The sequence below is a fragment of the Chamaea fasciata genome, unplaced genomic scaffold, assembly GCF_029207755.1.
Source record: "Chamaea fasciata isolate MVZ Bird 193981 ecotype frontalis unplaced genomic scaffold, bChaFas1.0.hap1 SCAF_1, whole genome shotgun sequence".
In the NCBI taxonomy this organism is placed as follows: Eukaryota; Metazoa; Chordata; class Aves; order Passeriformes; family Sylviidae; genus Chamaea; species Chamaea fasciata.
This window is the reverse complement of record NW_027094086.1, coordinates 34,804,667-34,816,883: the sequence shown is the minus strand read 5'-3', so window position 1 is coordinate 34,816,883 and position 12,217 is coordinate 34,804,667. Positions and strand designations below refer to the sequence as shown.

The 12,217-nt window shown below is 38.2% G+C and overlaps 1 protein-coding gene across 1 annotated transcript in view; it reads right to left on the bottom strand.

Moving 5' to 3' along the window:
• Positions 1 to 12,217, bottom strand: part of ARFGEF1 (ADP ribosylation factor guanine nucleotide exchange factor 1) — an 86,594-nt gene that overhangs the window by 49,628 nt on the left and 24,749 nt on the right. The window contains exons 2-4 of the mRNA XM_066180386.1: positions 11,038 to 11,068; positions 7,021 to 7,177; positions 5,825 to 5,971 (exon numbers count right to left, since the gene is read on the bottom strand). Of these exons, the coding sequence (XP_066036483.1) occupies positions 5,825 to 5,971; positions 7,021 to 7,177; positions 11,038 to 11,068 (335 nt within the window). The remainder of the gene's footprint in view (positions 1 to 5,824; positions 5,972 to 7,020; positions 7,178 to 11,037; positions 11,069 to 12,217) is intronic.

The following is a 12,217-nucleotide window of genomic DNA, read 5'->3' as shown; positions in this document are numbered from 1 at the left end:
CACACCACCTGATTAGAGGTGTGGAGGCAAAGAAACTCCTCAAACACACTGAGACATACCTCCTTAATATATTAATCCAAATTCACCGAATAATATTTTCTGTGCAGCCTGAGGAATCAGTCTTACTACAGGGCATCTCCCTGCTGATATCAAACTATTCTAGAGTTTACAGAGCTCTTAATAGTCATTTCTCTGGGTTTCTTTCCTTCCCAGGCACTAGATATGAATCTTAATGACTACCATACACATTTGCAAACTGATAAGCATTTTTAGCTTTGATCTCTTGCTAATATCTTCCATCTTCCTTACAATTTAGAGTCATCCTCAGGCTATTAGTCATTCTAACTTCACATCTCAGTGACATTTCTCTTCTGCTAGTATGCCAATCCAGCAGAAATACAAGAACCAACGCAAGACAGGAAGTATTTTACAATTACTTTCTGAACATCCTTCCCTCTTGACAGACTCCATTTAGGGCTCAATTTGATGATGTGCCCTGGACATCATCACCTGATTCTCTATCACAAAAGAGGATATCATTATCACAGTGGCATGACAGCTAACCCTGAGAAACCACATGCTATGATCAGGAGTGGCAGTACTGCTCCTCTGAAACCCTTGTGAACTCACACATTAGAAAAATAAACCCTTCCTTTCTCATTATAGTACTTTCCTCCATGTTACTTCCCCTTACTCTATGATCAAACAACTACTATGTCCAACATGAGGAAGAAGAGAGGAGTGACAGATAAGCAGAGGACAATCACATCAGCCCCCAGTGAAACAGGATTACTCAAAATCTGAAACTGCCATATAAAACCTCCTTGAGAGATGGCGTAACAAAAGCTCTGCCTTCCTCCAAGTCACACTCTTAATCTTACTTTGCAACAGGTCCAGAGCATGAAGCCACCTGTGCTACGTTAAAAGCAACTCATCAATACAACTAAAAATCATAGAAAACAAAAGCACCGTCAGGTGGTACTCTGGTGTTTAGTTCTGGGGTTTTGTTTGTTTTAAAAATTATTTCAGTAGATGCAGACTATTGAATGCCTGGTAGAACAAGGGATGGAGTAAGGGAAAAATCTGGGAGCAAAGCCTGGACAGAAAAATGGCTCTCTGCAGAGGTCAGAACAGCAAGCTCCTCCTATGGAGTCACAGCATAATGTTGCTGCTTTTTTCTACCATGTAAAGCTCAAGGCTTATTGCAATTGAGTTGCCACTCCTTTCGGTCACACTTAGCTCATCTGTTTCCACCGTATTCTTCACTGTGAACTAAGAAATAAGGGGGAAAAAAAAAAAAAAACCTATTTTATTTACTCCTTCACTTTGCTGCTCTTTAGAAACAGAAGGAAATCTTTGAATAAGGTTAGCCTCATCTCATTCTCCTTCAGGTCCTTCCAGAAAAGCTTTCTTTGTCACTGTCTTGGGTTGCAATGCAAGATGTAACCAGAGGTATGCATTCTATTACCATCTGTTAAGGCCAGGTAGGGCACTGTTTCTCTTCCATGACCCATCCCTCATAACTCTGAGGGGATATCTTCTGTTAATGGGCCAGCTGTTAAAACCAAGTGGGGCAGTGTTCTTTATCTCTTCCATGACCCATATTCCCTCCAGGGGATATCTTCTGTTAATGGGCCATTGAGTCTCACTGCATGACTGTTAAAATTACATCATCCCACTGTGAGATGCTCCCCCCCAGTGGGAGAAGCCAAGCATTCCAACCTGGATAAAACCTGAGATTCAGAACACCAGAGCAGCCTGTTTCCAGTGGATTCCCAGAGGAAGACTGGACCCATCTACACCACCACTGGACCTTCAGAGAAAAACGACACCCTTCTACAGGATCACTGCTTCAACAGAACCACATCTGTCACTCCAGGAGCCATGATTTTAATTGGACTGCAACCAATACCCTGACCAACAGGGTGTCAGGTTGTATTCTGACTTGGTCAGTGGTTTTTTTTTTTTGTTTGTTTTGTTTTGTTTTTGGCTGTTTTTTTTTTCTATTGCATTTTTATTTTAATTTTCCTAGTAAAGAACTGCTATTCCTATTCTCACATCTTTGCCTGAGAGCCCCTTAATTTCAAAATTACTATAATTCAGAGAGAGGGGGTTAACATCTTCAAGGGAGGCTCCTACCTTCTTTAGCAGACACCTGTCTTTCCAAACCAAGACAGTCAGAAAGCCTGCAAAAATACCAACAGCCAACATGCCTTCCTTGCCCTGAAACTACTGGCTACCATCCTGACTGTGAGTTTGTTTCCTCATGCTTTCCCTCCAGTTCTTCATGCTTACTGTTCTGTGTTTGGGAAAGACCCCACTGTTCTGTGCTGCCACCTACTTACTGTAAATAAAGCTTATTTGTGTTTATAAACAACCATTGGATGGCTTTGGGAAAGGAGAAAAATCTCCAGGATAAATTCCTGAGTTAGATTAACATATCTTTGTGTGCCACCCACAGTATTTTTTCTTTTAGCCTGAAGCATGTTTGCCAAGTGAATTTTCTATTATTTACAACAAATGCATTAGAACAGCTCAGGAAGCATCATGCTTTGAGAGGCAAAGCGAAGGTAATTTAAAAAGTAAACTAAATTAACAATCATCCTCTACTAAATACATCCCGCATCCATCTATAACTCTGGCCTTTTGATTCCTCTCACACTGAGTATTCCATTAGAACAGCACAGTTACAGCAAAAAAATGTGGCTACAATCAGGAGAAAAATTTTCAACTCAGGGTCAGTTTTTCCTTCCTCTCAGCCAACTCTGATCATCTTATCTCTGGAAGATTTACGACACAGTACAGCTGTCATCTGATCAGCACGGGCTTACTTTGTCTTAATTTCGTAATTCAGTTGCCTGGAAACTCTCGAGTACTTGGAACAGCACATAAAACACAGCAGCCCTAGCGCCTCTCTCTAGTGTGAATTAACTACTAGAACCACATAATTCTGTTTCCTTTGAGGACATCTACAGGATTACTTTCAGTAACAATTTTTTTTTTAAGCTAACTTGAAGTCCAAACATTTACTTATCACAAAATAATGTGTTAGTATGGACTGACTTTTGAAAGGACACAGGAAACTGAACTCCTTAAACCACAAAACAACAAATACATCAAATAACCTTCACAGATAAATCATTTTTGAACTTAAGTGACATTAAGAAAAAGTCACTAAATAACATTCAACTTTTCAGACTACAGCTACCAAGCACACACAACAATCTCTGCCAAACATTAATAAGTTGAGCTGTAAAAGTACCTAGATAATAGCATGTACTTTCCATATGGCAAACCAAGGAAAGAAAACACGAGTGTAAATAGTTGATATAATGTTCCATCCTGCCTCCTCATCCCTATTTCTTCTTTACAGATTAAAAAAAAAAGCCAAAAAACAAAACAACTCCAAACACAAAAAACCCCAAGACAACCAAAGTTTTGCCATGGTTTTAGTTCTTCAGCCACCAAAAGGCCAGAAGAAATGTGAACAACTTCAAGTAAGACCTCTGCAACTGTCAGTGCAAGTCTGCACTCACACACCACAAATGCCACAGCAGTCATAGGAAAGCAAGCCTGGAGGCAGAAAGATGAAATCAAGGGATGTTATTTCACACAATCTGTATAAACCACTTTTAATTGCATCAGCAGTCTAATTACTTGCATTGTTTCTGCCACAAGAATCCCCACCACAACAACTACACAATAAAGTTACATGGCTTCTCATCAGAATTACACCAAATCAAACTGAACTACAAGGGAAAGGAAGGAAAAGGCCAATTTCCCAGTCTGGTTCATCACAGAGTCTGTAGATGAAGAACAAGGGCATTACAGAGACAAGAAGATGCAAGCAATAGGAGCGGAAAAGTTAAACTGGCCTCCATCAAAACTACTGCAGGACATGACTCTAAAGCTTAGATAACTAAAAAAAGACAAATTACACTTCTTGATGTCAGCAAGATTATTTCCTTTGTAGTCAGCAGAAAGGTATTTTCAGAATGCCTAAGTGGCTCTGGTAGTTGGGAACTGGCTTAAGATGACTCCACCCCTGGAAAGCCACCCAGTAACTAGGAAACAGCACTGCATATTAATTCTTACCCCATGATGGCTCCCAGATCCCAGAGTGAGGGTAGCACGCTACGTAAGGGCCACCCATTCTGCATGCAGAACCAAGACAATCCTCCAGAGAGGAAGGCGTCCAAGTGATCAAAGTTCTCAGCTTTCACTGTGGTGTTGGTGAAGCAGCTGCCCTGTGGGAGTGTTGCTTATGTTGTGGGTAACAGCCTGAGAACACCAGCACAAGAAAGCGGGAGATTCAGGTCCGCTGCCTTCCATCTCCCTGATGGAATTAAAATTCTTCAGACAACATACTAATCACCAGAACCACAGAGGAGTTGAAGAAGGAATATGATCCATCCTTCAAATCATACTGGAGAAGCAGGGTCCACATTCATCTCAGAACTGAAGAGTTATGAGGCCTAAGAGAATATGATTGACTTAGCATTTTCATTATTCTTCCAAAGTCAAAAGTTCTGGTCTTTGCCAAGGTTATTTAAAATTTTCAAGCTTTTTATGGTGTTCAGTGTATTGGACAAATATGGAGTCAAAGTCAAAACAGTGCCCTCCACTTTTCCAGTTGTTCTAACATGGCAATTAGCTACACCTAAGCAGTAAAAAAATTAAGGCACTAAATGAGTGTACACAATGCATTTTACAACTGTTGAAGAATTTACTTTCTCAAATCTTCTCCTGAACAGAAGGAGTATTAGCTCTTAAAGCCCTTTCAGGCAGGGAGGACTGGAACAAGAAAGCATTCAGAGAGACAGTATTACAATGAGAGAGAGTTATAATAGTTTCAGCCACTGAAAGTTTAAATCAATAAAAACTTCCCTTTGCAGGATGAAAAACATCATAAATGCTTGGGCAAAACAACACAACAAATCTAGAAAACAGCAGCATGAACCAACATTAGTAACAACTATCTGCTGGAGAAGTGCAAAAAAGAACGGGGAAGGTTTGAGCTATGAAAAGGAGAAGAGCAAACCACATTCTTAGCATTAATGCAAGTAAATACAATCTGCAAGAAATGCCTCAGGATACATAATACAAGATTATGAGGTAACAAACACTCAATTTCTTTTAACTAACTTCAATTGTATTCTTCACTGCTCTTCACCACTGCAGCCATTCAAAGACTGCTGTTACAGGAACAGTGTACAGCATTTCCACTAGGCAGCTAAATTCTAGTACCTGGCATAGTAATTTCCTGAAACAAATACCCATAATTAATGGCTGCAATCAGAAAACAGGTTCCCCAGAAACATTTGTACAAACTCCACATGCAACGTTTATGTAAGCTGTGGAAACAAACCCTGGACCTTCTTCAAGCAAAAGTGTATGACACAGCAGTACAAAGCTACCATGGCAATGTCCAACTGCCAGGTCTAATTGCATTTCATCAACAAATTCCAGAACAGATTTTAAATTCTGCTGCTTAATTACCATTTCCCCCACTGGGAGTGCAGGATTGTTTGACAGTAATTCCTCACAATTAGAGACTCCACAGGTCTGCTGTGAATGAATTTCACGCAGTGGTCTATGTACAAGACTTGAGGCCACAACCACGAGTTCACCCAAAACGCAGTGGGAGGAATTAGGGGAAGGGGGCACAAGACAGGGAGTTTCCACCTCCAAGAAACAGGATGAAGAAAATATTTTAACAGTACCACGACATCTATAAATTATGCACTTCTGCTTTTGAACTCTGAGGTCAAGAACGTGTTCCTGCTGCCACCACTATAAATACAGGAAGTGTTAAACATGTTACCTTTATTATTTGTAGCTGAACCCCTTCGTCTGTTTGAGGGCCTTGAAAACAGCCACATATTGTCTCGATAATTCTATCAATTAGTTTTTTTCCTGGAGCTGTACTGTCTGGAGCATTCCCTGTCAAGTGCCCATATGCTATAAGTTTCTGGAGAGAAGAAAAAAAAAAAATCCATGTAAATAAGAGCTTTAAGGCAGCTTTTTGTTATAATAAATCAATTCACTTCATACTTCTAACTTGTACAGAATAATTAAAACAGTACCTTTTACCTCACGCATCGTAAAACATCAAGGATTTTTTAACATACCCTCTGGTTTTATTCCATTTTCACTCAGCAACTGCTGTACAAACTTTGTCAATAAGTTTAACATTAAAGGTTTTGTTCATCAGTTAATGTTTTAAAACAAACAGGATTCTAATAACTAACTTACATCACAGAAGTCTTCATATGTAGTCGACACACAATTGTTTTCATACAAGATAAACCACCTGCAAACATTTTCTCTTTGAGCTACTAGCTAGCGTTATATTTTTTAGTGTTTCTTCTGGTTTTAAGTGTTCCAGTATCCTTTGCTTTCCCTAGGCCTTCAATACTTAAAAGTGGAATTTATTACAAAATTAGCAAAATCCTCTTCTGAATGCTTTAGGCACAAGATTATTTGTAAATCCCCACGCTACAGAGAGCAGCATCATGGTACGAGAGCAGGCCAGGCACACATGCCTGTGACTGTACACTGAGTTCACTGCTGGGCTGCTCTGGAGGAAAGAATGGCTAAATACAACGCTGCGGATTTTCTTCTGAAAACATTACAGAAGCCTCAAAAGTTTTGAGAGACTACACATCTCAAACTGAAAATATTTTACTGCACTTACAAATAGCATAAAATGAATTTGCTAATGCTATGCCTGCTGTGTTAGCTCAACACACATTTAAACACATGAAAATAGGTAGCTGTACAAATAACCCAAACACGTAACTGTGGTAAAACATATATAGACAAAGAAACACATACATACAGTACATAATAAATAAGGCATACATTCATCTTTTGTGTGAAACACATTCTATTTGGTTGTGCATGCAATCAAGTAAAATAATAAAACCCCCGTGACATTATTTATTACATATAACTGTACTTCCCCTCCAAAGCAACTGGATTTTATAGCTGATAGTTAAAACTCATCTTCATACAGACCTGTAAACAATCTAGAGATGTACTGACAATCCTGGGGCACTTGGACTGGCATGCCAATTCAAATGGTAGGAAGTATTTGTCTGCTTCAATGAAGCTTGTCTTTGATTTCACAGGTGGAAGAGTGCTTGAACCAGACTTTGCTTCTCCATGAGGGGGACTAAACAGAATGACTGTATTAGAGTACTGTAAAATGATCACACAAATCATTCTGACCACCACAATGTTTATGAATGAAATAAAATAACAAATTAACGTTAGGAAAGACAAACTTCTACCAATAGTAATATATATATATAGGATTCTTAACACCTTTTATACTTCCTGGCTCCTTTGTGGACCAGGCAAATTGACCCACTTGCACACCAAGGGGACATCCAGTGGTACCTGCTGGTTTGGAAGCAGGGAGACTTGCTTCCTTTCAAATACCAAAGGGTTCCCCTTAGGAGACTGGCAAAACCAACAAACTAACAGAACAAAACAAGTTGAATCTTTATCTTAATCTCTGCTTCAGGTAACCCTACTGAATTTAAGAGTTGAGTGGTTACCAACACATCTCACTTGGGTATATTATCTGAAGTAACTAACTGTACAAAAGCAAGAAAATTATGAGCTGTTTAAGTTTTACTGATTACAGCACCTCTAAAAAGGTTGTGCTCATTAATACTTACCACAAAAGGATAATTAAGAATGGGTCATTTTTCACTAATTTGAGTGCATCAATGCAGTTTGACTTTGGCTTAAAGCAAGATGTTCAGAATTTTCATTTCAGAGAATAACTCATCAGCTCTAAATAAAGCACTCCCAAACTTTTTTGTGCACACATAGGTATCTTTAGATAAAAGGAAAACGACACTGTCTTACACAGGCTTGAAAAGCAGTATTATAAAACTTGCAAAAATGTCATATTCTGTAGTGAAGGCTTACAGAATTCTTGCAGTAACTCAAATAGATCTCGGTAGAACAACTGCATTCAAACACAGCTCCCATGCATGTTGCTAATTACAAAAGATGCTTCAAATTTCCTGTTCCCTAAGTAGAAGAATGAACCACTAAGAGTTTATTATAAATCCAAAGCATGATTGCAGTCCCACGCATTATGGAGTGGGCCTTAAACTAATCAATATAAATTAGTTTCACCTTTTCAAGGAGCAGGCTGGAATGTCCTTGAGATGATGTCTGTCACCACATCCAAACAGATCTTGTTTAGGTTGCTTAAAAAGGGCACCCAAATTCTAAGTCTTAAGAGTGAGTAATTAGTATTAAGATGCTACTTTTTACTGACTGCATCTCTTTTGAAGATTTAAGAACTTATCCCTGCACATTTCCTTCCCGAAGAAAAGCAGAGGTTTGGTTTTTGTTGGATGCATTACTTTATTTATTGCCCTGTACTGTTTTGCTGGAAGCAGAGGTCTTTTGAACAACACCCTAATTAGGTAAGTTGCAGAGGAAGTACATGATTCTCTTATGTTCTTGAATCTCTCTGATATTCCTATAAAAGCTTTACTCTGAGGAATGAAAGGGCAGTTATCTGTTGTTTATGTCTTATGACAAGACTGTTCCTTATCTAGTGATTATGTCCACTGAAACCATTAAAATTAAGTTAAAAAAGAGCACTCTGGAAATAAACTCAGAATTGTTCAAAACAAGGAGCAGGCCATGGTGAGATTCTGAAAATGAAGAACCCATGCTACAGCAAGCTACTATGCAAGCCTGGAGCATCTCCTAATTGAAAGCTATTTTAAAATGGGCAACATATTAAATATGGAGGATGATGCACATTTGTCTCCGGAAAAGCGACTCAATTAAGATCATCTCGCTGCTGATAATGTAAGGGAAGGGGATAGCAGGGAGAGGAGAAGAGAAACTCAACAAGACTTTTCCTCTTAATGTCGGTGAATTGCTTCTAAACCCAGAAACTATCCCAAATTTTTTTTTCCACCAAGGCATCTACAAAGCATGGGAATTGTGAAATATGCTGATATTTATGTACTAGCCATAGAGAAAGGCTAAGGTATGTATCAAATAATGGATTTGGAAAATTATTTTGGCTGCATTTGCTGTGTAATTGGTTACATAAATCAGCTTGTACTTTTCTATTCCCTTCCCCTCCACACCACTACCAAATACCAGTTCCGTTTTAAAAACAAATAGCAGAACAAAAGGAGCTGTTTTCCATGCAAAAATTTCTGGAAGGTGGAAGTTATCTATTCTTCAGTTTACTCCAGGTTAACTGAGATCAGTTACCTTGAAGAGGGATTGGAAAAATTTAAAGACCCATTATTAGAAATCTCTTATTTGGGTATTTGAATCTCAATTACAGAAGTAAGAACTTGAAAATAATTTAATAGGCTAAGAAATTTCTCTATTCTAGGGCCTAGAAAAACGGTATTTTCTACTGCACCTAAAGAATTTGACTCTACAGTAAAAATAGACAAGTCTATTCACAATTTCCAATTCCAGCAAAGCCTTCACAGCAGCAAAAGGCTACTGTCAAAATAAAGACCACACCAAAGAAACCAAAATCTATTTAGAAATGCCCATTGGAAGATAAGACATACACATTCTACCCCTCAAAAAATCACAACTTCAGACATTGATAGGGCAGAAATTATGCACCTGAAGTTCAGAAATGGCTCAACCACATTTATATAAATGATTTTAATTCTGTGGTCTCATTAGTTTTAGTATGGTATTTAACTACAGGACTGGATATTACTTTTCCATATACAGTGCCCAGAACAAATCTCTCTCACTGCATAGTTAATGTAAAGCATTTTTTCTTATCATGCTTCACGATGTGGACATCGGCTTTATTTATACCACTCTAAGAAAAACCTATTATAAATTCACATTATTACTTTCTGTCTGAGACAACCTTGTAGTGCTGGATACAACATTTTCTAAACACTACATAAATATTAAATTTATTTTTACAATCTTGCGATGAGCTCATTGTATTGACTTCATTTTGCTGGTGGAAAGCAAAGCACTATCTCAATCAGATGCATCCACTAAGTTTCATGTGCCCAATTCGATAAGCTGCAAGACTAAATCTTTCTGCATATTTGATATTAAGTTTTCCTTTACATCTTCTGAAACAAAGTTCCCTCTGACTTGATTCCAGCTAAAAGTGATTATATTTTCCAAACCAAAATTGTAGATTTCTGCTTAAATATCCAGGAGCGGAAATCATTAGCATCCAACTCTGACAGCTGTGATTTAAATGATTTGCCCAATACTGAAATCCAGTTACAGGGCAGAACAGAGATCCCCAAGCAGCACCCAGCTGCCTAGGAATACCTTCACCCTGTTTCACCCACTGATTCCATTCTTTCAACAAGTGGTATGAACAGTCTTCAATACATGGCCCTGACTCAGGGTTAGGAAAACAGACAATCTTGTGGAACATGAACTACCAATAACAGATCCCACAGCTTAGTAATACTTAGAAGTTTCTTGACAGCAGAAGATTGCTGAATGTCCATTTTTGGTTTTACCTTCACTTGAAGAACTGCCTTCACAAATCTACACCTATTCCCTAACAATGTCCTTCCCAGACACTATCTTTGCCAGTTACATTACTTATCTCTGCTCATTCCCACTTCCTCACCCCAATCTCCTCCCCTTAATCACTCATTTTAAGTCCTTTACCTGCATTCTTCCTCCTTCCCTGAATCTACTTCAAGGCTCTTCCATCAATACAGTGGAAGAAATTTCTGTGCCATCCATAGAGATCTTTTCCTACTTTCATCCCTATTTCCCATACTCCCTGGTCAGACAGTACCACCCTGCTCCCTCTAAGCTACCTTCTGCTGCTTCTCCCAAGCCCTGTGCCTTGCACCAGAACAGCCAGTCACATAAAGCAGCACTATCTGCACATTTCCAGATACCACCAACCACCCAGAACATGTTGAAAATGCTTTTCAGAAAGACCCATACTCCCCATGCAGAATAAGTATGGTACACATTTCAAGATGTTAAAAGCACTATCACTTTATACTATGAACTATCACATACCTTTGCTTTTCTGTTTCAGCCTTTATTTCCTCTGTAAAATGAAACAAAGGCATAGTTATAGAAACGGTATCATAAGCACATATATGAAATAAATAACAGAAAACTACTGGAAAGCAAAACTATTTAGGCAAACATTTGAAACTAGGATTATGATAAAACAGAAAACACATGTTTATAGTTTTGTAAGTACCTCTACTTCTCCACCTGCATGGATTGCAAACTGTATCATAATTACTTTGCAAATCTATATTCAAAACGGGATGCTTTAATTTGCATCCAGTAATACCAGCTAAACACCACACCCCTGGAATGCTTCTGTAAAGACACTGGCCAGCTCTTTCCAGAGCTGACATAAACAAAAATAATAAGGAAAACAAATATTTTTCGACTATTTATTTACCCATAAAGGATATAAAATATATATACTGCTTGTCAAATATAGATTACACAGAAACACAACCAAACAATCAACCACTGCTAGTTCTTATATGAAATCTGAATGACCAATTATCACCCTTGGTTTTAAACAGTGTTAGGTACCACAGTAATGACTAAGGGAGAGGAAAAAAAGTCTGTAGCGCCTCTATTTCATACTGTTTTAAAATATATCATAACAGAGGGATGACTAGCTGAATGCTTTTGGCAAACATTTTCAGCAATTTGTTAAAAATACATTTTCAAAATAATTTTAAATTACTGGAACTAATTTTAGGAAACATCTTTGATTCAAGACTAGTCTTGTCTATTCTCTAGTCATTTTGCATGCTTAAATCATAGGGAATTTCATAAAGCCTAGGTTTTCCAGTGTTGAAACAATACATACTTGAAATAACTGTACAGGATCAAGAATTAATATATGTGTGTGTGTTTTTTAAGAAATCTTCTCAGGAGATCTATTCCAATATCAAGTCCTGCTCAAACACACCAGACTATAATCAACTAAACCAAACACTTTGATTTTTGTGTATAGGCCCTGAACTAGTGGCATGGATTGATTCTGACAAAAAACACACCAACCTAATCTTTCTAACTGAGCTCCCATGCAGTGAAAGCACACTTTGTCTGCACCCTGTCCTTTGTTTACCATTTCACACGGCCATATTGATTCACTTACCTAACACAGGTTCTCATGCTTGGTATTTTATCACAAATCACTACTAACAAATATGTTTATTAAATG